Source organism: Alosa alosa, chromosome 4, assembly GCF_017589495.1.
Source record: "Alosa alosa isolate M-15738 ecotype Scorff River chromosome 4, AALO_Geno_1.1, whole genome shotgun sequence".
NCBI lineage: Eukaryota > Metazoa > Chordata > Actinopteri > Clupeiformes > Clupeidae > Alosa > Alosa alosa.
In genome coordinates, this window is record NC_063192.1 from 13,384,038 (window position 1) to 13,410,145 (window position 26,108).

At 41.4% G+C, this 26,108-nt stretch overlaps 1 protein-coding gene across 1 annotated transcript; it reads left to right on the plus strand.

Annotated features, from left to right (window-relative positions):
- Positions 1-26,108, plus strand: ngfa (nerve growth factor a (beta polypeptide)). Its single transcript, XM_048241781.1, has 3 exons — positions 1-182; positions 24,291-24,414; positions 24,990-26,108. The coding sequence occupies exon 3, from the start codon at positions 25,001-25,003 to the stop codon at positions 25,856-25,858; it is 858 nt and encodes a 285-aa protein (XP_048097738.1). The 5' UTR covers positions 1-182; positions 24,291-24,414; positions 24,990-25,000; the 3' UTR covers positions 25,859-26,108.

The following is a 26,108-nucleotide window of genomic DNA, read 5'->3' on the forward strand; positions in this document are numbered from 1 at the left end:
GCAGAGCCTGCGTGAATGGCACTCTACCTGAATGGTCATTTGTAGAAGAAGAGTCAGCTGCTGGACTTTGGGCTTTGGGGTTGAACGGATACACTGCCTGGACTAGTGGAAGGTGGAATATACTGCCAAACTTTGCCTGGGACTTGACTTTGACCCACCCGAGAGTTGAAAATAGACCTGAGGTAAGAGTGACTGATGCTATCTCGCTCTTGGAATACTTTTGCTTGTGAGGGGAAAAGTTGTGTTGGAGAGAGGGTTTACGTACAGTATACCTGTCAGTTGAGCGAATGTGTTTTTCCAGTTATAATTTCCAGGTCTGTGTATTTATACCTGTAGCTCAGTGCTGAAGAAAGTTCTTTAATAGGTAAAACAGAATAGACAGTGAACAGTGTGAATGGGAGAGAGAGAGAGAGAGAGAGAGAGAGAGAGAGAGGAAGAGATGTAGAACAGTGCATTTTCTCTGTTCTTTAGTTAAGAGTGCAGTGAAGTCTGGACTGGACATTGAAAAGAGAGGAAACAGTCATGTAATTTATAGACTTTCTCCTTAAATGTGCACCAGAAGCTACTGGTTGGGAAGTGTTTGCACTGCGCTGGAGAGCAGGGTGGGGAGGGTGGTGGTGTTGGTGGCTGTTTGGGGCAATTCTGTAGAGTTCAATGGACCCCCCACCCCCTGCCTACCCATTCTTCTCAAGGGATAGACCTTTGGGACATCAGGTTACTTTTCTCCTTCTTTCTCTCCCTCTCTCTCTCTCTCTCTCTCTCTCTCTGTCTCTCGCTGTACATCTTACCGTCAGCCTCCTCATATTACACAACCCGCCACTCTCTCTCTCTCTCTCTCTCTCTTCTCTCTCTCAGAGCCACAGCCTTGCTCCAAGCACAGCACAGACATGGAACATGTTTCAGTCTTTATCATACTCATCTGGGCGGGGGCAGTTGTTAGCGTGTCGGCTTCATAGCTGGTATTCACACTGTGGAATACTGCACATGCATTGAAACGGGGGGAAACATCAGCTCCCGCGAGTTACAGAGCTTTTTACGAGGAAAGGAAAAAACAACTAAATCCATTTTAGATTACCACTAAGAACGGTGCTTAAGTTTAATGGAATAGGCGCCTCTGGGGAGCCAGATATCAAACTTTTCTTCTGCCATTTTGGAGCCTCTTTTTAAATGTTCTAAATTGTTCTGAAACATTTTCTATGAATTATGTCACTGCATCTTATGTACAGCTATATATTTTTGTTTACATTTCCCAGCCCTTTTGAATTTAGCAACATTGTAAGAGAAAAATTAACAAATTCAAATTCAAAGACTGCAAGTAAAAATTAATATTATTATGAGTCTCCTATTAAGTCATTGAGCTCATCCTTCCCAGAGCCTGAACATGTTGAAGTCATCAGGGCCAAGCAGACCTCATCTCTCACCCCTCATCCACAGCAGATGGGCAGTGGCCCTTTTCCCCTTCATACAATGATCTCTGCAATTATTATTAATGAGCCAGCTTTGGTTTCCCATTGAGCCTGAATTAAAGCTTTCCCTTTGTAGTGCTCTGGTACCATCCCGCACTGCTGCTGCCCAACCTGTACACGCGTCCAGCCCCGCTCCGGTGCTAAAGAGGCAGCGTATAACTCCAGAGCAGAGCTGGGTCAGTTCTGCGGTGAGCGGTTATCTGAGCACAATCGATGCTGGATGTAGTAATGAGTGTTAATGAGGTCTTCACCGGCACGCGTGGACTACAGCCAAACGCTCCTCGGCTAAAAGCACCTGGGCGCACCAGTGCTGGCTTCAGAGTTACAGTGGACAGAGCGACAAAGATATCAGATGTCCCTTTCCATCCGCACTTAACTTTAAATACAATGTATGCACAGAGAGAGAGAAAGAGAGAAAGAGACAATGATAAATGTATGGGAAACAGAGGGAAATGATTTTTCATGTTGAACCCTTTTGAGAAAAACTCCCTTTTGGAAAGAGCTTCCTTTGTGTTTGTCAAGAGGGGTGACCTGAGACAGAGGTCAAGGCTCTGAGAATACATGAGCCTTTGGGGCTGTCAACAGGGAGGGAAAGCCAGAGAACACTCCCTGCGATGATCACTGGACCGCTGGCTGGGAAAAGCTAATGAAATACTACCAGACATGTTACTCTTCTTTGGGACATTTTTTTGTTCCTCCCTGCCGGTCTGCCTGCCTTATGGATGACAAAAGAATTCAGACGAAGACTGAAGTTGTCACTCTGTTCAATTTACTGGATGTGACAGTCATGAGGTGTTACGGAAATTTGAAGATCCATGTTTTAAATTTGTAGTATTGTCCTCTTAAAAAATATTTGTGTTACATATTTGTATTGTTGTATCTGCTATCTTATCATTATTTCTATAAATATGTATTTATCATCAGATTGAATGCATTTCAGATTAAATGCATTTGATATTAAGTCAGGTGAAAAATAATAAATCTGAGTTGTAGTGTTGTCGTAAGTAAGCCATCTGTACAGGCTTTCAGAAACATTCTGCTCTCTTTCAGAAAGTGTGTCTCATTAACAAAGTCAACAACTCAATTGTCTTTTTTAAGCACAAACACCTGCTCTTTGACATGGTACATTTCACTCTGATATTCTGAGCATTTAGAGCACTGTTACATGGGCAGCCAGCTTCAAATAATGTTTTGCTTTATTCTGTTTCATCTGTCATCATTTTTTATCATTCCAAAGCTGCTCCATCATGCTGCACGCTACATCACCTGTCTTATAGTTTGAATAAGGGAACAATTTCATCTTCCCTCAAAACCTAATCCCTATAAAAATACCGATGCACATCACTGTACTTTCTTAATCCCACATTTCATTAATTCTTTTTTGTACAACCTTCTTGGAAGCCATCCACATCACTCGGCCTGCGAACAGTATGTCTCATCACTATTAGGTCTGTTTCAACAGCCCAGGGGTGTCCTCTTTCTGTGTCCCATCACCAGCCACTGATTAGTGGTAAATCATTTGGTCTGGCACGACTGGTATCATAACAATCCTCAGACGAAAGAGTGTTGACTTAACACTGATGTGTTTGTGTGTGTGTGTGTGTGTGTGTGTGTGGGGGTGGTGTGTGTGTGTGTGTGTGTGTGTGTGTGTGTGTGTGTGTGTGTGTATGAAAAATGGAATGGTGACCACAGACGCATAACGGTGGTCTGAGCAAGCCATCTGCTTTGCCACGGTTTCATGATGACACCTTGTGTATTGCTTGCCTGTACATGAAGTGCACAATGCACACAAACAAACAAACATACCGCAGACACACACACAACATACTGTAGGTGCACACACATTCCATGCAAACAATACACCCACAAGCACACACACACATACACACACACACACACATAAACACAAACAAATGTACCCACATTGTACATTGTGTGTACATTGCTTTGAGTCTGCCGCTCCTTCCCTGTTGACTGGCTTTGGCCCATATGGAGGGCCAATGCACAGACTTGTCATTTCAGGGAAAGCAAAACTGTGGTGAGGTGAGTCAGAGTCAGAAGGATCAGAGGAAACCCGTGCTCTCACTCGCTCTCGCTTGCTCTCTCTTGCTCTCTCACTCACTCTCTCTCTCTGTTTTTCTCTCTCTCTCTCTCTCTCTCTCTCTCTCTCTGTGAGCATTGCAGATCCTCAGACGCAATAGAGAGCATATTATGTGTAGCTTCTACAGGATCCGCTAGAAAACCGTAAAAAGATATTTCCCAAATGCACTGCAATAAAGTAGTCCAATGCATTGGGTACACTCCACAGTTAGTCTTTCTGTGTTTTAAGCAAGATTTTTTTTGCTATTAATACAGTATACTGTATTATTTGTATTATGTCTACAAATATTTACACAGTCTAGTTACGTGCACCAAAAAGCCAAAGCATTTTTCGGAGCCAAATGCACTACACTGACTCTATTCCACTTGAGAACCAGATTGTGTTTAGACTTCTAAAAAACAGGTCCTGGGCTTTAACCCAGCATGCATCAATACAACAGTTGTATTCTTCTCCAGCAAATATTACACAATAAACGAATCTCTTCCCGAGAGACCTGCATAGCCCATCATGCAGCCCTGAGACCTGACTCTGACAACTGAGGATGTCCTGATATAAAAACCATACCCTTTTCAACAACATTTCCTCACAATGCACAAGGCCCTTTGTGTGAATCTTTGACTGCAAACATATGGCAATGATCTTTACCTTTCTTTGCAGTACGAAAAATATGTAACTGTTCAAATGGCGTGACCTTTTTGCGCTTGCAGCCAACCACACATCATGGATTCCATCCACCCAGGTCTAATTAGGTATTATTACAGGGTTATAAAACAGCAGGTCTCCCTCTCTCACTCCTTTGAGAGCAGCTCACGTGACCAAGGCTTTGCTGACTCAACTGTGTCTCGACTGACTCAACCGTTTCTCCTATGACTAAGCATGTCTGCTCATTTAACCTACTTTGTCATCGTGATGTATTCCTCTTATTCCTTTTTTTAATTTGGCTCAGTTTTTTTCTCAGGAAATGTGGTCTGAGTGTAATCACAAAGTCCACTGAAAAGAATAATTATGACCGCCGCTAGCGAAGCTAGCAAAGCTAGCGAAACGGCCATATAGGGTATAGGGATTGTCAAAGTTTTTTTTTTTTTCTGTCATCTACTTCCTGAATTTTTGGTCAACGATACCCGGGACACCGAAACACCGGGGCACATGAAATTTGGTGGGTATGTAGCCCCCCTAGACTTTTACGAAAAAATTTAGTTTGGTCCCTGGGGCCACCCCGTGCTGGGCCCCAGTTTTTCCTAAATAACTACCTGAACCGTGGCACCGAGGATGAAGAATTTTTTATGGTATGTTGGTCTCAAGGGCCCACATCAACCTAGCCCATAATCACTCATTTGTGATTTGCAATTTCCCGGTAAAAAATGAAAATGCAATATCATTCTGCTTTAATCGCCCCTCTCTTCAGTTAAGATGTTCACAACTGCCCCAAATTGTATGTGTATGATTAGCCTGACATTCTCTGGGGGTATGCCAAGTTTCGTAGAATTTCATCCATGGGGGGGGGGGGCAAAAAATGAAATTATGTGTACATTTAGTGACTGTACATTCATTGGCCTGTAGATGGTGGTGCACACACATACACACGCACACACACACAGGCACGCACATACTATCGGTATCGGCAATTAGAACGGCCGATATATAATTACAAATTCAGTAGGATTAAAGGAAAAACAAATATTCATCATCATTTGGCAGCATTTCCAGTTTTTGCGTTACGTAGTCGTTTGTCCACCAGATGGCGCATCGTTGCAGTGAGACGTAATTTTGTTAATCTAAAGTGGGTTGGAAAGACGCTTCAGGACAACACTGTAGTTTACCGCAGAGAACGTCTAATAAGGGTAGGGTGATTTTCACATTTCTTCTTGAAATTGAAATAAACCTGAGAATGTTTATCGGACATGCTTGGTTTTAACTGCAGGTACGTTAATCTTATACAAGTTGTATACCTACAACCTAGGTAAAATAATGTTAGGCCTACCGTTAGCATTGGTTGAGTGATGGAGGCCAATTTGATTATTGGCCAGTGTATTTGTAGAAAACCATAAATGCGGTTACCAAGCAAATCGCTGTAATTGTATCTTTCGACTGTCATCTTCTTGTCTGACCATATAGCCTACAGGAGCTAAGTGAGTTAGTCACAACGCGTTCGCTAACGTGATGGTTTTCTAATGGAAAATATAGGCCTAGCCTACCTGAAAGATAACCTGTCTATGAAGCATCCTAAACAGGCTGGGTTAAATAGGTTTTTCTGCTGTTTATTCGCTCACAGTCCTTGGTGGCCCTGTCAGTGCTTTGTAAAATGTTGCATTACAGTAAGACCACAAAAACAAGAAGAGGATGGCTCAAAGTAAAGTAACTAGGGCTGACACGACGTAATTGACTAGACTACATAAAAAAGTGAATCATTTGTGTCAACTCATCACAATGTAGATTTATTAACGCACCAGTGATGATCTAGGCTACATCTCCATTTAAACCAAATGTTTTAGAGCGATGTATCCAGGGCAGGACTGTACCTATTGCACGTGCTACAAAAATCATTCTGTGCGATGGATGAGTTACTAATGTTACGTCTGATACAGTTTTGCCTATGGCTATACATGCGTGAGACTGTGACGCTTGTTTGTTTGTTTGAAGTGCTTGTTTAGGGTGTGACCGTGAGAGGTGAATCGATGTGCTTTGATTCCAGCTTGGTAGTTGTAGTCTATGCGATTAAAAAGCGGGTAAGTATCCAAACAATGATAACACTTTCATTATGGCTGATTTAGCCACAGACCTTCAGCTACTGTACAGTGGGTCCCATTTAGAAGTGGCCACTTCATTCGCGCTTTCTGTGATTCATGCAGCTGGGAGAAATGTATTACAACTTTTCACCAAGAGGTGGCAGCTTAAGTCCGCTTGATACTGTAAGCCAGGTGTTTTCAACCAGTGGTCCACGGCCATCAGTATTTTTCCCATGAACAATAACTGACGTAGCTCTCAACTTGGCCCGTTAAAATGTGAACAGTCTAGTGACGCATTTCATTAAGGCCCTTTTAGACATGTCAGTTATTTGTACCACTGGTTAGATGTAAAACTGCATTTCGTTTTAGACTATTGGTATTTAATTTGTGAATTGACAATAAAGTTGAATATCATATGACCTAAAGATGACTAAAATCGTGCATATGTATAAGAAGAAACATTCACAAAAATCCATGGCAAGACCTCTCTTCTTGATAGCTGTTGAAAACTGCATGGAAATGACAGGGATTGGTTTGTTTGTTAATAAATAAATAAATAAATAAATAAATAAATAAATAAATAAATAAATAAAAAGTAAAAAAAAGTAAAACTGATACCTTCTGCTTTCCCTAAATACAATGTAGCCTACAGGTGTACATGGCCTTTCATCAGTCCAGTTGCAATGGATGAACTGTGATGAACTGCCCTACTTGTGATTGTTTAGAGATTTTAAAGGTTTTATAACAATGTTTCAAATTTTTTGGCTAGTGCTACAAATCTATTCACCTTCGCAGCGCCAGCAGGCTACTTGCTGTGCGGTCCGCACACACACACACAGGCATGCCAAACAAGCATACACCAAAGTTTCAAGACTGTGGGTGGAGTAGAAGATGGATACAAATTGCTTAGTGTGATTTATGTTCGCGGAACGGATGTACAGGACTGAGCGGCGGTCATATTTTGTACCGCTATGCGGTACATCTAGTTAATCATCTAATGCAATATACTGTAGTTTGTAGAAGCTTGTAAGAAACTTGGACCAGCAAATAAAAGCCACTCCTTTAACATACCACTAGCATAATAATACGTTTTATTTGTGTAGTAATAATAAGCTTTATTTGTATAGCACCTTGTATAGCACAGAATGCAGCTCAACGTGCTTTACATTTGAGACATTTAACACAATAATAGAGAAGAAAATAATAATAATAATAATACATTTTGAGTCACATCACATCAAGTTATTGCAGTAGAATAGGCTCTGCAAATGCTTTGCATGTTAGGATCAGATGTTAGGATCAGATGATCAGAAATGAATTCACTGCCAGCACAAATCTCAGGGGATTTTCATGTTCAGAGAAGTTCTAGCATGCATGTATTGTAGTGATGGTAAAGTTGGGCATTGTGGTTAAGGTGAGACTGAGTGCTAGGGCCACTGGTTTCAATTAGCTACACTGTGAAAGGCTAAAAACTCCAAAAAAGGCAAATAGTCAATTGTGGGAGAAGTTAGATACTTCTGAGTGAAGGTACCATTCGTCTCTCTCTCTCTCTCTCTCTCTCTCTCTCTCTCTCTCTCTCTCTCTCTCTTTTCTCACTCTTCCTCTCTCATTCACAGTGTGCACAGGGAGCATGCTTGTCTACATGTCGCTCTCCCAATTCCACTGTGAAAGATAAAATTCTCACCAGCTACAGGGAATTATGGCAGAGCTACTGCCAAAAAACGAACACGCTTGTCATGAGAACATTGCTCAATGTCAAGGTCGTGAAATGGCAGCAGTCTGGAAAAGATGTTCAACAGGCTCTCAAGGTCCCACCACCCACAAAGCGTTTTGAGTGGGGGCACGGGTGGGGGTGAGGGGTATGTAGTAAGAACCTCTAAAAGAGCACGATTCAACCGTTCCAAAGCAGCCTCTGGCATCCTTTGGGTTATGTTTCAGGGCTTGTGATATGCTCTGGGAGAGTTTGTTAAGAGAACATTAAACACGGTCACACTTCTGAAATTCACAGGCTATTGAGCAATGTCTCAGTAGGGAGAAGCAAGCCAATGCGTGGCCTCTGTTCTGGCTAAAAGAGGGAAGTTGAGCTTTTGCTATTTTGTTTTTTGTTTGTTTCGTTGTCTTTGTTTTTTTTTTTACTGATTTTTCTCAAGTATTTAGAGAATACATTTGATAATCAAGATTTCTGAAAATAGTCGGCAAATGCAGTTTAATGAATACTTTATTGAGAACATTTCAGTTGTCTTTAGCCAAAAAAGTTAAACTTTTTTTTCTCAGAAAACAGACTGCATTGCAGTCACTTAAATATCTATTAACAACGTATATGCAAGCACTTCAACAGAAAAAGATGCCAAGGACAAGAGTAATTATTCAATGTTGCATTTCCCGGCCGAGTATTTTTCTCTGTGCAGAGACAACTGTTTCTAGCAATACAGCAGCATTGAAAATTATTTTGCTTTTGATGTTATTGTAATTGGCTTTGTTTCTGATTAAAGATGTAAACATGTATAAATTCAAAAAAAATCTAAAACATTCTAAACTGCAGTGAACTGCACATCTCTAAGCTTATCAGTACAAGAGAACAAGTCTTTATTTTAAATGACATAAGGCATCTATGAACTTCCAGTATATATGTGTGATTTAACAATACCATTTTTTCTTCACTCTCCCCATATCAAGGTCCCTCTTGCTGAGGTGGACGTAGAATTTATCTTTAAATCAATAAGCTTATCTATTGTTAGAGGATAGCTGATATTAAATTATATTTCGATAATGGTTTCATCAATTAATAACTCTGTAATAAAGCCTATCTCCCAAGTTATGGATGGTTTGAAAGACACATGTTAATGTCACAACCAAATAAATCAAGTCTATAAATTTGATAGTTGCCATTCATTTAAGTGGTGAATTGTTTTGAACAACCTTCAATTTGCTCACTAAATAAAGATACTAAAGGACACCTGTGTAGGCAGTCATATCTAAAGCATCAGTAAGAGGATTCTGTTAATGAATTATATATTAATCAATAACATTCAATTAGTAAGATGAAAGATATCATCAAAACATAAAACACCTGTGCTGTGGATGTTATGCTAAATGCCCTTGTGAAATGCCCTTGTCAACACAGAGGTATACAATGGATGACATGCAAATACTAATGAAAGCAGCTGAAAAAAGTTTTCTTTCAGTAAACATGTGTAATATGTTTTGTGGACTTTGTCAACACACAACAAATCATATGATATTTGTTAGTATATTGGCGTCCATTTTGCATTATAATTATATGGAGTAGACCGTGTTTTCAAAACGATCCTCGGCTTCTTTTAAAATGTGATCACGGCGACGTTTTCTGCAGCTTGGAGCTGTTTTTAAAGTTGAGAAATGTTCAACTTTTAGTGGAAAAAAAAACTAATGGCAGATTTTTTTTTTTTTTTTTTAAACTGGAAAAGTAGTCTGCATGACTTGTTAGAAAAAGACGCCATGTCTGAACGTACCCTTACTTGGGAAGTACAATTTCAAAATGCACGTTGTTACATTAGGCTGCTCATGTGTCACTACTGACAGAGTGCGAATTACCCCACCATAATTGGGGGGTGCTGCTCCTTCACTTCTTCTATGACCATCATGGTCCATATCAATCCCCATCGTGATCGCCAAGTGCAACATGTGTTGTGCAACACACATACAAGGTGTAAACATGCGACCAACTGATAATCAGTTGGCTACAGAATATCTCATTGTTATTATATCCAAAAGATAACTGTTTTGATCAACTCTCAAAAGTTAGAAGTTCAGTGCACTGAAATACCATTCTAATTACTAGTAAAAGTACTATATTTACAAGAAGCCTATTGCTTATTTCATGACATATTGATTTGGTTTATTTTTAGATTTTATAAGACCTGGAGGTAAGATCCAACCCTCTAATATGGCCTAGCCTACTGTATAAACAGAAACCAATTTTCCATTAGTCTATGGTAGTCAGTGTCAAATCAACACAATTGCCTAGAGATATGTGAAACCTAAGCAATCTTTAATGTGATTAAGGAGCATATAGCCTACTATGAAAAAACATACTACCACATAAGAGCGGTAACCTACAAGAATCCGATAACCAGAATGTAAAAACAATAGGCCTACTAACCAATTAAAAACAAATTCAAATACTAGCATGTACTATTTACCCTAGGCTACTTGGCTCTTTATGTTTCCACAGGTATCACTAATGTTATGTAGGCTTAGCTACATCAGACCCTCTTGTGCATAATAAAAACAACACAGGATCTGTGCCAAACTAATTCAAAAGGGCGCAATAATTTATTCAAGATAAAATGAGAATCAATGGACACCTAGGCTATGGACTGGAGTTCATCTTCTTGGAAATGACAATCGATTTTACCTCACCACAATGTAAAATAATAAATTATTTAAATAGAGAATTATCTTGCTAACTAACCTTGGTAACTAACCAAGGTCCACTTTACTAGCCTCAGTGGGTAAGTAAGTAGCAGGTATAGTAGCCGGTAATTAAATGTATGAAGACGTGACGTGAGCTATGAAAGAACAAAACACGTTAATACACGAAGGTTGTAAAATAGCACATTTACTGCTACTGGAGGAATCTACGTCTTTGTCATTCAACGTCGTTGACACTTGCTTGAGAATTTGAAGTCGTTCTCTATCTCTTTTAGCACCATGGTGGTTAAAAATGGTACGGTCCATAATAGGGGTGTCTGAAATCGCTTTACATTAAACTTTTCCTAGTGAAAATAGGAGTTGACTTGTATTGTAGCCAACTGTAATATTTTTTCATAATATCAGAAAAATTATCTGACCCCCCCAAAACTGATATTTCTGTCTCTTTTTGGGGGGGTATAGTACCCCCCAGTACCCCCTGTAATTCGAACTATGACTACTGATTTTTATGGGCAAGATTTATGTTTCAAGCTCAGCCAAAAGACCACCAAAACTAACGCTAGCCAGCATTTAAATATTTGTGAGTGATTCATTTAACACAAATCATCTGTTGACAGGCTAGTCTACACACCAGACTTCAGATGTAACCTTAGCATCATCTTATCTGATCTGTCATTTTTTCACAGTATAGCATGAATTGTAGCAATTCCACTCAGAATACTCAAATAGCCCACTGCAGCCCTGCTTTGATACAGCCTAACAAGACTGAATTGTATTGGCATCCTGTCTTTTTTAAACAACCTACATGATTTGTGTTCTCTCCTGCAAAAGCCTACTTTTCCAGTCATGCGCTCTACAGTAATAGCAGTCAAATGTTGTTGTTTGCTTGAAAACTGATACACTCTAAGGGGCCGTATTTTGAATAAGTCATGTCCTATTGGCTGCTTTCCCAACAATAGCAAGCCAGAAATGAAAATAAAAATGATTTTTGTCAGGAGATGTGAATTTCACTTTAACAAGAATTCCTACAAAGGTGTGTGTGTGTGTGTGTGTGTGTGTGTGTGTGTGTGTGTGTGTGTGTGTGTGTGTGTGTGTGTGTGTGTGTGATAAAAAAAACTCCTCAGACACAAAGAGGCGGCTGGCTGCACCACCATTTGTCATTCCAAACTTTGAGTTCGAGGTCATGGTTTCGACTCAGGGGCAGTGTTGCCTAACCTGACCCTAGCCAGATGAATGTTGTTCCGCTTAGCTCCGCCTAGCTTCACTCACATCCATCTGGGACCTCTTCCATTGAGAGTGATTTCTCCAACCAACTTTATGGTTTAGCCAATCAGGACGCAGGGCGGGAGTTTCATAGATGTGACATAGCGTAGAAGCGACTGTGAGTCTGTTATTAGCGTCACGGGTTGGCTTCGATGTGAGTGGTTGAAGTAGTACGTCAATAGATGACGGACAAGTGGCTTATTCAATCATATGCAAGCATTGTTTGATTAGGCCCAGCCTTCTGAAGCAACACTTCAATGGATCGGTTCCAGATGGATGAGTGGAGCTAGGCGGAGCGAAATTCATCTGGCTATTGACAGGTTAAGTGTTGCCACAGTTACCTTGAAAAAGTAATCTGATTACTGATTACTGATTACTCCAAGTTACTTTACTGATTACTGGATTTTAAAAGTAACTAAGTCAGATTACAAGTTACTTTATTAGTTACTTTCAGCAGCTGCCGACAACATCCCCAACGCCTCAACAAAATGATAACCGGTTTTGCCAATATTCACTATACTGGAAGTGCATTTTAACAGCAATGTATAGCAGACATCCCAACCTAACCTACTTAGATACTGAAATTCAGATGTTTGTTCAATAATGTCTCAGTACACCAAATAAGGAAGGCCTATTGATAGAAATTGTTATAGTAAAATATGTAGATTTTTTTTTCATGTAGCCTTGGCAACTAGCCATCTTGTATAGGCCTGAGTAATATGCAAATGAAATTACACTTGTTAAACTCACCTCAACAAGTCTTTTGCAAATCATTTAACCCGCCGTGAGCAATGCTAAAGTCGCTGTTACAAACAGTGCAGTGTGCAAGATTATAATTATGTTTTAATCTTTTGAGACAATTGGGTACACCTTTGTGTAGTCTGATGTGAAATGGGTCTTAAATCATCCTTTTTGAGGGGCACTGGCGCTGCCATGACGCTTCTGTTCCTAGATACACTGACTGAACTGATTAATTATGTTTGGGAGAAAAGAGATATAAACACTGAAAACTGATTGGTTGATTTAGCAAAACAGACCAGGATGCTCTCTGTCTTGGATGCGCTTCAGGCACAAATGCACCGCTCCTCTCTCTCTCCCTCTCCGTTGTGTGCGCATTAAGCTCATATGCACTTGATTTGAAGCAAAGATTCTAGAATCTTTATTTGTAAGGTTAGCAGATCATTTCATGACACTATTTTGCAGCTATCCTGCTGCATGTGAGGACAAAAAGCATCTCTCTCTGTTTACATTCTTTACACATTAAAGGTTGTATCAGCGATAGTGGGGATACGTCACTTCTGTTGATGTTCAAACAAAACAGAGAGCTAGCTCGCTACTCCCTCCCCCTCCCTCCTGTGCAATTAAAACTCTCCTAAACGCGCATCTCGTCAGTTATTGGTTGAAATGAGGGGTTGCCAACCCTTGTTGGTAGCAATTGTTTTTGTGTACAGATCTCAGAGCCTAAGCTGCCTACAAAGACAGGTTTTTTGACAGCCTGCTTATGGAGCAGGCAACTAGCGGATTGTTAGGAAAGATTAGATGAATGTGATCGTTTATGTTTGGGCCTTTTTTGGGCCTGAAATCGCTGATACAACATTTAAATACAGTGTATTTAATACACATTAAATTAAACACATCATGACATGCACATTATGTAATGATTTGATTGGGGACAACTCGTGCAATGTCCACTATGGTATCTGGAACTTTGACTGAGATTAATTATCCTCAATGGACCGCGGCAGAGGACCTGGCCAAGACAGGGAATGGACAGTCTGCTGTAACCCATCTGCTTTCATTGTTAAGCAAACATCTCAATGATATTAACAGTCTACTCATCCAGGAAGCTGTCCTTTAGCTTTTAACAGTGCTCGACCGGTAAGGAGTGAGGAAAATATTCTAGAGCAATCCACTGACAGTAGAGCTTGGAACTGTGTGATAAAATGATTTATAGCCAGCAAAAGGTTTCAAGCATTTCCTGTCAATTGACATCTGTGTGATTGGTAAGCTGTTTTGTTTGGACCGCTATGAATAGGGCCGTATAGGAGGTCCTGCCTCTGGGGTTCAGCACCCATGGAAAACAGGAAGCCTTACACTACATTATGTGGCTTTTAGCAAGACTTGACAAAATGATTATATATAATTTGTGTGACAGCTGAAAACAAATTATGTCATGACAAGAGTTTCTTTCTAATTTTCTGACCTCTATAATGAGTTCATTGTTAGCTTATACCCATGTGATGTATCATAGTTTCCAATCTTGTCATTCCTTAAAATGAAAATTGGCACTGCACTTTTGAGGAAATGGTTAACTTGGAGGAGACCTATAGTGCTATTACTGAAATATCTTCGACTACTTGGCTGGGCAGTGTTGCCTTGGCATGCTATTGTGTTCGGAGAGGGACTCAGAGCTCTAGTGCTGTTGTTGGTATTTGACTTTGAACGCGGAGGTCTGGTAATCATTTAACAATGGCACAAGCAGTGATAAGGATTTGACACGTCTGCAACTAAGGGAAATATCTGTTCCTCCTCATTTAGCCTATCCAAGAAGATCTTCACTGATCCGTTACCTTGTGAAAAGACTTGATTAAGGGCTGAACCCTCATCAGAGATAATTTGCTTTTGGAAATTGAAAACATATTATCCATGAAAAAGTCCAGCTTCGTATTACATCAGATTCATAATGAACATCAGCTAACAAGCTTCCAGAGGCAGCTTACTCAGCTCAGTCTGCTGGAAACCCATCAGTAATTTCCTGTGATTTCTTCCTATGAGTGTGGGCATCACCAGCATACAACGACGAGAGAATGCAGTGAAGGGGATATTTCATTGTGACTCGTCTTGTAAACACATCATGCTGTCATGCTGACAAACACTGCATTCTGTATTCGAACTGTATTCCAAACCCACAGCTCTTCAGTTTACATCTATGTCAGAGATCAAACTAATAGCTGACAATCTGCAACTGAACAAACACATTTTTAGTTTACTTCAATTTAACTCTGTTATTTAGTTGCCAATTAAACAAAGAAAGATTAGAGGCGTCTTGAAAAGTGAACACTTCACATGTTTGCACATGACCTCATGCAGAGGAACTCACTGACTGAAAATCATTTATCATTTGTGTGCATTGCATGCATTCAGGTCATAATATACAGTGCAAGAAATTGAAATGTCACTGGGCGCTGCAGTACTTTAGTTCCCTATGGAGGAGTCTGAAGAATCAGCCCTCTCAAATGTCAAATGTAAACTGCATATGGTGGATAACTCATTTGATTCATCGTCATTGAGCGTCCAGACATACGAGCCACTGTTAGGAACATTTGTGGGCACTCCGTCTTTTGACTTGGCCCCTTTGATCAAGGGCCCGTGCAGAACAACTTCTGGCGTGGCGAATCCCGAGGCGATGCTTGAGACATTGTGTCATGCGTGACACGTCCGCAAATGTCTGCCGGGGCGTACATAACCATCCCCGCTCCGGACAGGGGTCCATGCGCACCCCTTGTCCCCCCAAAACACACAATGGGAAACTTCATCTCATTGCGCTGCTGGATGAGAGTGGCTATTGTCCGGCGGAGTACAGTAGGTTTGCAGAGCAGCACTCCACAGAGCAGCACTGTTGTGTGAGGGAGGGTCCCTGTGGCCGACACGGTCAAGTAATTACTCCTGATGAGTGGGGCGAAGAAAACAGCAGTGTGCTCAGAGCTGCGCCCTCTGCCCTCGGGGCTTTCCCTCAGGCAAGGAGAGAGAAAGGGATGGCATCTATCTATCTATCTCTTTATCCCTCTCTTTCATTCCACATCTCTTTATCTGTCGTTCTCACTCTGTCTGTATATCTGTCTCTCTCTCTCTCTGTGTTTTGCTGTCTTACTGTTTGTGTCTGTCTGTCTGCCCTACTCTCTTTGCGCAGCTATTTAAACGATAAACGAAACTACATAAGACTGAAACTATAAAGATATGGTAAAGATATGGTAGTCCACACTGACCAACTATCTGGCCTGGTCTTAGCCATCCTAATGACAACTATAAATAAACCTGTAACTTTAATGATATGAATGTCCTTCTCAGGAATATTCTTCATGTTCATTAATGTAATGTTTTCAATTCAGTGGAGTCTGGTTGGCTATCAGTATTTCTACTATTGACAAACTCTCTCTGAAAGTGATACCCAAAGATATTGTTCATGTACAGTAGTCGTTGTACTGGTGGTGTACAATGTGGACAATGTCATTCTTATAAGGTAGAGCGTTAGTTATTGTTAGCATGGTAGAAGGGCCATGTGTTTCTCTCCTGCTGTCTCTCTCTCTGTAGTTCCCTAACTGCTCCCCCCAATCACCTGGTGATAAGGAAGTAGCCATCCACCTCTTAGCTTCATAATCTCCCTCCCTCTGTCAACACCAGTGAAGAGGTGTGTACTTTTGTAGAACATGCTGTTGACATATGCGGCCAAATCTTTTAACAGGCTGTTGTTGCCATTATAAAATACATCATGGCACCCTTGCCATGTTTCCTTTAGGAAGTGGAATATGATTTATCTAGGCCTAACTGTATGCATAGTGTGGACTCCACTGAGCACAAAGGCAAACACATGTACATGAAACACACAGACACAGACACACACACATTCACAAAAGCAAACACTGACACAATCTTTCCGTGCATCACCAGATTCCCAGTACAATTCTCATCTAATATTCTGCTTTACAAGTTCCTCAGTTCTGTTAATTTGAACTCACTGTGACTATGGATGTACTGCGTGCTGTAAATAGAGGGAGTAAACATGGACCATATGGCTCAGTGGATTGTCATCTTCCACAGAAGAAAGCATGAATTTAAAGCCATGAAAGGCAGTTCTGCAAACATCCCAAATCAAACTCTCATTTACAGTGAGGCCCTAGGGGGCTGCAAGATTCCATACTGCACGCTGATGCTAAACAATGACAATCTATCCAGGGCATTTCCCCCATTTCAATCTAACCGCGAAACCTATTCTTCTCCATTGATTGCATTATTTTTATTTTCAGAAATTCACATGATAAAATTATATAACATTAAATTTCTAGAAATATACAAATCTGAGATGTCCTTTGATTATAAGGAAATTGTATGTCCATTCACTTTTTTATTTGACACACTTGTGCCCTTTGATGAAAACTCTTGTTAGCATTATTAAAGACCACTAAATGCTTGTGTTTAACTTTAAGGTCAGATAACCTAATTTGTCAATATATCAATATGTAATTGGCATATTTTTTTAAGGAAAGGTGTATTTCCATTAAAGTGTTTCAATTTGCCCTATTTGACCAACCTGTTGCATTTGACATCTCCAGTGTGATAAAAAATATATAATAATTTCAGCTTAACTTGGAGCTGTGATGTCCTCATTTGTCAATATCTGAAATGTGTGACAAACCAGCAGATATCTAACAGACTTAACACCCTTTTGTTATGCCAAGGTGAGCTGAAACATGCTAACTGGGAGATTTCAAAGAGGGTGGTCTTGATGACAGGAAGCATAAACACTGATAAAACTGGATAAGAGTGTTAGCCACAACACCGCCAGCTTGCCCTACCAATGTTTTCCTTAGCACATAGAAAGGGAAACATTGTGACTTTTACGTCTAAATATATTCTGTGTGTGTGTGTGTGTGTGTGTGTGTGTGTTGAGGATAGACTGACTCATTTTACTCTTTTCACATCTAAAAAAACACTAAAAACATAAGCCTCAAGGCTCTATCCCAGGCACTGGAACGGGCAGATACCAAGAAAGCACCATTAACACTAAGTCAAAACCTGCTCCGCTCAACCTCTCTGACCTTAAGTGTTCACGTTGGGCAGTGTTTACACAGGCGACCCACTGGAGCGCATAGACCACATATTTTTAGCATTAAAATACAAAGCGCACTCCAGGCAATGTAAATAGCGGGTCCCCTTCGTCATCCTGTATCAATCAAGTGAGTGTGTGTTTACATCAGGCGCACATGTGGAGGGGAGCTCCTCTGCACTACAGCTCTGGGTGGAGACTTGACCACATAACATCAGAGAGAGGGTGGGTTCAGGTCCTTACCTAACTGGGCCATGGACAGGCAGACTCACAGTAGGGGTACACCGAGCATACAACTGAAGCGTCCCATTCGCCAAGCGTAACAATTGGTTTTAGAAGACTGGTCTACCTTTTTTTTAACGTGCAATGCGCTGTCACGTCTGGTGTAGCCAGTTTAAGTGATTACAGTAGAAGCTAATTGTTGCAGCAAATGCACTTCGAACGGAACGCTTGAGTTGCACGCCTGTTGTAACTCGGCTGTCTGTCTCCGGCATGGGCTCTGGCTCTGTTTGATCGCTGAGGCATTTGATTGTACCGCATACCTGCTGATCCTGCAGCGCTTGCTGAAACCTATAATCGAAACAGCATGGGGCTCTTCCTCGTTTCGTGAGGGTCGATGTGAAACTCTGGCAAAAAAAAGCAAAGTTGAAGTGTGGGGGAGAGAATCAAATATGGGGTTACATTCCACACTTGGCTTGTACACTTGAGCTTGTACCACCTTGAGCACTGGCAAAGTCTATTGGTACAACACCTTCACAACACACCTTTTAACAAGCACCTAAAATATGACTCGACACCAGTGAAGAGAAAGCTATATAAATAAAATTTTAAAAATATGACTTATTTACTTACTTACTTGCATGACCAGAACTGACATCGAATCTGGTCATTGTTTTGAAATTCAAGTGAACAGTTACGAAGAGTTACAGAACGGTCCAAGAACCTATGAGTAGAGTATGTCACTGTAAACTATCAAAAGAGGATGGATTTCTTTAACAAATGTGAAGCACTTGAGGTAAATAAGGTTTGAAGTAAATGCACATTTCCCATTCTTGGTGACATAGAGGCGATAAACAGAAAGCAGCGCTTGGGTATGATTTAGGATGTGACTATGAACAGGCCTTTACACTCTTGAGGGAGGGGAAGGCCTTTTTTCTGCCCAGAGGGATTCTCAGTTACTGTATCTCAGATCATCTCTGTATTTCCCAACTCTCACTGAAAAACAAGACAAAATGTAGTATCTTGATTCCAATGAAAATACTGCTACCTTAAGATAGAAAAACAATAACTAAATAAACTAAAACCTAACCACTGGGAATTGTAAAAATTAACTACTTTCACATCTCTCAAAAAATATGTCATATTGACATGTAACACCATACTGTATGGAAAGTGAAACATTGTTCCCTTCCAAGATTCCGATGAATATCCTTAAAGGAATTATCCGGAGTAAAATGCACTTTAGATCAATTTACGGATGATTGGGAGTACATACGTTGAGTTGACATCAAAATCATGTCATTCGGATGTGTTTTGAAAGTTCGATTTTACCGTTTTTAGTCAAAACTTCGTTAGCCTGGAAGTGACCAGGGCAAGTCATTTCGCCCGCTACAAAACGCTATTTTTATACCTCTTCTACAGTTCCAAACAACATTACACTTACGTGGTAGTGAGTAGAGGGGTCCCTAAAGCCAAACCGAAGTATCCGAGGTCTTTATGTGGTCGGATAGAGAGTCAGAATGAATTTCATCAAGCCAGTACCTTTCGAAATGTCGATTGCCGAGTGTGGAGTAACACGCTCTGGAAATTCACAATTTCGTTGCCGTTTTTTTTTTTTTTTTTTAAACATAGTCCAGTATTTCTTTTCAGAATTGAAATTAAGTTGTATGGACTGGACTATGTTTTTTTTTTTTTTTAAAAACAGCGACGAAATTGTGAGAGCGTGTTACTCCCACACTCGGCAATCGACTCTACGGACTTTCCCCTAAAGGCATAAAGCTGCAGCAGCAACATTTCGAAAGGTACTGGCTTGATGAAATTCATTCTGGACTCTCTATCCGACCACATAAAGACCTCGGGGTACTTCGGTTTGGCTTTAGGGACCCTCTACTCACTACCACGTAAGTGTAATGTTGGTTGGAACTGTAGAAGAGGTATAAAAATAGCGTTTTGTAGCGGCGAAATGACTTGCCCTGGTCACTTCCAGGCTAACGAGTTTTGACTAAAAACGGTAAAATCGAACTTTCTCAAAACACATCCGAATGACATGATTTTGATGTCAACTCAACGTATGTACTCCCAATCATCCGTAAATTGATCTAAAGTGCATTTTACTCCGGATAATTCCTTTAATATTGTTATGTGAAGGATGAATATGTTATTAAGTGATGGTGTCTGCTATTCATTTTATTCTCAAAACAGCTTATGCAATTACAGAGTGTGGCGCAACATGTGGTGCACAGCAAGTCTGTCAGTTATATGATCACTATACTTCATAGTCTTTCTGATACCGATGACACATGTGTTGTAAACATGTGGACTATAAAGACAATGTTATTAGCATATAAAATATTAAATTTTTCATTTCCATATGTTAGCTATTCACTGCATTGTCAGAATCTTATATATTTCCCAGTATAAGTGCTTTGAACATTTTCAGCCAGTCTGGCATCTGTGTCAGATCACCCTAATAAGAAACAAGATCAAATCCATCTGTTCAAAACATACAAACTGTATCAAATTTCTTGATTTCCGAATGTCTCTGGAAAGATATCAGTGCTGAAATTAATATTTTGTCTGCAAAGAGTCTGTAAAACAAAAGAAACTCTGAACTGGATTATGGATTTCCTGTCAGAGAGGAAGAACCCGGCTGGATCCATAGGAGCATTGGTATTTCATAAATCTTCTCATTTGTGATTACTAGTGCAGTGCCCGTTCAAACATGCCCTTCCTGTAGAAAAAACGTAGCCCAACTACATGCCTGCAGGTACGCCTGCCTTAAAAATAGGATGATAGAGTGTCGAAAGCAAATGTGTGCCTTATTTTACTGATATGTTTACCGATATCTTACAACAAAGTCAAACTTGGCACTGCACTTACTCGTGCCCGCAGCGAGACACCTGCCAAGTTTCACATCAACAGGCCAACGGTTCGACAGGTATGCAGCACACACACACACACACACGTTCCTTCAATTAGATAGAGAATAGAAAATGAACTTCACAACTAAACTTGAGGTATTCAAGGAATTCAGGTCGACATTGCCCTCTATTGGCAGACTTGTTTCTATTTATTTTATCTTCTTAAGTATAATACAACCCCATTCATTAAATGATCCACCAGTGGAACATCCATACATTCACACACTGAGACACCCTCACCCACAACATCTCCAGACTCAGGGGCAGATCACCAGCACAAGAACGCATAAAAGAAGCATTCCCTCTACTCTGTTTTTCTACTCAGGAGAACGGAAAAACACTGCTGGGATATGCATTCTCAGGCACCTACAGCAAGACTGAGGGAAGTGTTTGTGTTATACATACAGCGTATGCAAGCTCAGCTCGTCACCTTGATACCTTGACACATATCAAACTTCTGGGGATTTCCCAGTCAGCGTGAAGCCAAAGATCTCGATGCAACAGCACGCAATCTCTCTGTACCTCGGACGCTTGTTCAGTGTGCCGCTTTCATCTCCCCAAAGGCAGGTAACCATGAATAGGGCCTGGCTTTCGGGGAGGAGGTGAGCGGCTTGCACTTTGACATTTAAAACCCACCAGTGGCCCACCGATAACGCTGACCCTCGGGCCTAAGCCTCTTCAAAGGGGGGGGGGGGGGGACATGGCTTGGGTTACTCGCAGCGTTGCGATTGTGTGTGAGGTTTACCATATGAATGTGGCGCAGGTCTTTCGGGGAACCGTTTGGGGACCGGCGTATAGCGTCTTTGTGTCACTTGGGGTTGGCTGTCAGTCTTGGCAGATGGCATTCAGCGAACCAGGCCCATTAGAACTAATGAGGTCAGGGTCACTGCCTGTGGGTGGCCAGGATTGCGCTACTGGCAATATTTCAAGCCAGGACCCCCATATTTTGTACTCTGTGTGCAAAAGGCAAAGGCCATGAATTAAAAAAAGTCTCGGAGGGCGAGGTAGATCTTCTTTATCTAGAGGGAGCCTCTGTTCACCCATAACTGTGTCCAAGGGCTCTAAATGATGAATGGAAGAAGATGAAATGCATGTGTTCTCCCAGGCAACGTAAAGAATGATAGCAACAGGGTAATAAACTTGCAGGAGGCTATCCAAAATACTACACAAAGGGTTGTGCACATTTTTGCTCAGCTTGTGAGAGAATAAAGTCATGGTCCAACACAAGAGGAGTCTCAGATGGGTGGATGATGGATTGTTGGGTGTAGTTAATCTCAATGCCTGTGTCCCCCAAGGAGTCCATTCTTATCACAAATATCACTTTAAAACTCGTAAACTCTCTCTTTAAACTGTCTTGGACATATTCCCAGGGATTGAATTGGAGGTTCAAAAGTCTGAACCATTATGCTTTTAAGTCCCACTATTTTTTCATCTTTCAATGTGATTATACGTAAGTGCCACAATCAGTTAAGTCAACTTGCCTAAATCCAATCTATTGTTTGATTTTAGACTGTTATAGCCTACATTGGCTATAACCATGTAAAACCATATAGGTTTAAGCATTTCTCTGTCTTTGACTCTAAGTTGAACAGATGGGACATGTTGAGTAAGTACTGCTTTTGTTCAGGAAGGGTAATCAGCCATGGGTAATCAGCCATATTTTATTCATATTTTTGGTGTGTATCCATGAAGCAGAATGTATTGGATGAAAACAAGTTAACAATAAATCATTTCAAATACAATAGAATATGGTAAAAGGGGCAACAGGCTTATGTGCATTTGTGTGTAAGGATTCTGTAAAGTGGTGGCACAGAAGTTTATAAATTTGAACCTAAGAGTAACTCATGTGTTGAAGGTTGTATTGCATACTTTGTTTCACCTTTGAAATTCAAGTAAACAGTTACTAGGAGTTACAGAACTGTTCAAGAACCTATAAGGAGAGTATGTCACTGTAGTCTATCAAAAGAGGATGCATTTCTTTAACAATGTGAAGCACTTGAGGTAGTTTGAAGTAAATGCACATTTCCCATTCTTGGTGAAAGAGGCGATAAACAGCAAGTGGTGCCCAGACATTGGGATGGTTTAAGCTGTGACTATGAACAGGCCTTCACACACTTGAGCGAGGTAGAAGGCCTTTTTTCTGCCCAGAGGGGTTTCTCAATTATCTCAAATCATCTCTGTATTTACAACTCTCACTTAAAAACAAGACACAATGTAGTATCTTGATTGCAATGAAAGTACTGCTACCTCAGGATAGAAAAACAATAAAAGTAGCTCTGCTACTAGAGAATGCAAGCATTGTTATAAGAACACAGCACTGACTAATGGCCAGACAGATAACATATAGCATTTTATTTGCATCAAAACATATTTACATAATTGGCTAGTACATTTTGACACTTTACTAGCCAAGTCACTTTTAGGCCACAATACATATCTTTTAGAGCTGATCTCCACAAAAGAATGACATAATTCAAACTTGCTTCAAAGGTCATTCTGATTCATAGAAAATGCCTCAAGTCTTCAGAAGAAGTTTTGTGCTCATGCAGACACGAGTGAGATTGAGGCAGTCAGTGTAGAACGGCTATAGATTCCGATTTACAATAAAACTCCCTAAAGAAATGGCTATTATTCACTATAGTACTTATGGTACTCACAAGGGATTATTGTGAAAAAATATATCTATCATTTTGGAGAGAAATTTTTTCCTCACGCATTTAACAAAAGCTCTGATCTTGCCTTGTCTGAGAGAGACTCTGAGAGACTTTGATCAGTACTGTAAAATTAATTGTTTCCAGCTGAGCTTCTCTTTCTGCATCTAACCCAGACTGGAACAGTGAAAGACCTACAACGAATGCATCAGTTTCCAGTTAGGTTTTCAGTTCGTAATTTGGCCAAAGATGTTTCAGAGATCCAATATTGTCATCATACGACTAGATTAGAGTAAAGTTATTCTACTCATAATTTTGAGAGGCTGTTTTGGAAAATCGATTATTTCTGCTTTCAATCAGATTTTGGCTTTTGTTATTGTTTGCTCCAGTCACTGGAACCATACAGATGGTATTGTTCTGTTCAGAGCCAGCATTTCATATTTGTAGTTGGCCAGTTGAACTACCTTACTGGAATGAAACATATTTAAAACAAGTCTACATGCCACTGCTGACATTATCTTACGATGTGCTAAATATCACACATTCTGTGTGTGTGTGTGTGTGTGTGTGTGTGTGTGTGTGTGTGTGTGTGTGTGTGTGTGTGTGTGTGTGTGTGTGTGCATGTGGCTGTGGATTTATGTGTGTGTGTGTGTGTGTGTGTGTCTGTGTGTGTGTGTGTGTGTGTGTGTGTGTGTGTGTCTTACAGAGGTGCGGGGTAAAGATTGGAGGAGCAGGGGTGGTCCTGATGGCTGGCGCTTGGGGAGTCGCCTGTTCCGGATACTGGCTCTAGGAGCCCTCAGGGTCCCTCTTCACCTGAAGACATTCCACAGGTGCTCCAGCCACATATGCCACAACCACAACACAACATTAACTATGTTAACATGGACTGTCTGCAATAATCTGATCTAAATAAGACGGTTTTTCACTCATGGTGTTTACATCAGTTGCTTATGTAATATTCCATTCATATTCCTGTTCGCATGTTAAAGAGCATCGTCTCTAGTTGGCAACTGCCATGTGTCACAAAATAATGTGAAAATTCCAATAGCATTAAGGTGTGCAGTAATCTTCCTGTGTATTCCTGTGTATTAGCCGCATATAAACCGAAGGACATTATTTTATGCAAATTAAAATCACAATGCCCAATTGCCCAAAGAATCAGAATTAAATTGTGTTTTAATCATAAAGAAGAAATGCACTCCCCCACATATAGCCTACCCCTGTGCTTTAATCAGGTTAATATTGCTGTCCATTATAAACATAGCCACTCATGCATGCAGACAGCCTTTAATGACTGGCATAGTACGCTTGAGGGACTCTAATAGTGAAAGCACTCTGTTAGGATAAATAAAAGTCATAAAGTCATTCTAAATTTTTTTCTTTTTTTAATTCTGACTCTGCTCAGGACGTGTGCCCATGAGGTCGTTGACGCTGGTCCTGCTCCTCCTGAACAGCGTCCAGGCTGCACTGAACATGGGAGAGGACGCCCCGACGCCGCCGATGCATCACCCGCACCACACACACCACCAACAGCAGCAGCAGCAACGCCACACGACAGCCCAGCAGTCGCACTCGCAGTCCCACTCCCACTCAAACTCAAACTCCCACTCAAAGCACGGTGGTGGCGGCCAGCACCGCTCCCCAGACTCCAGGCCTGAACTCATCCCCACAGTGGACCCTAAACTGTTCAACAAGCGCCGCTACCACTCGCCCCGCGTGCTGTTCAGCGACGTGGTGCCGCCGGACAGCAAGTCAGTCAGGCTGGCCGCCGGCATGGGCCAGGGGCGGGGGCAAGGGCTGGGGTGGGACCAGGACCCCCGCGTGCGACGGGGGGCCACCGAGCAAATCATGCACCGCGGCGAGTACTCGGTGTGTGACAGCATGAACCACTGGGTGAGCAATAAGACCCGCGCCACGGACATGGCGGGCAACGAGGTGACGGTGCTGCCAGACGTGCGCATCAACAACCAGGTGAAGAAGCAGCTCTTTTATGAGACATCGTGCCGCTTCGCCAGCACCCGGCCCAGCGGGGGTGGGGGAAAGGGAGGAGCAGGAGGGGGCAAGGGCAAAGGGGGTAAGGGCAACCAAGGCAGGGTCAGGACAGGTTCCGGGGGCTGCCGGGGTATCGACACCCGCTTCTGGAACTCCTACTGCACCAACACGCACACCTTCGTGCGGGCACTCACCCTCTATCAGAACCAGATCACCTGGCGGTACATACGCATCAACGCAGCCTGCGTGTGCGTCATCAGCCGCACATCGTGGAAGGGCTGAGATCAGGACAGCTGACCACTGCTGCTGCAGCCCTCCCCAAGACCAGACCTTTCCCCTCCCCCTCCATCACTCACTCACCTACCAATCACCACAGCTTTACTGCCAATCTGGCCAGGACATGTCCCATCAAGCAACACACGCCTGTCCTCCAAGGCCCTACCCCCACACCCTACCTCACGCTGTAAATTATTGGTCGTTTTAAGTTATGAGGACTGCATGTCATATTTATATAGTTTATACAGTCAAAAAA

Excerpts from the sequence above, each read along its gene's own strand:
- ngfa (XM_048241781.1), top strand. The coding sequence starts at position 25,001 with ATGAGGTCGTTGACGCTGGTCCTGCTCCTCCTGAACAGCGTCCAGGCT.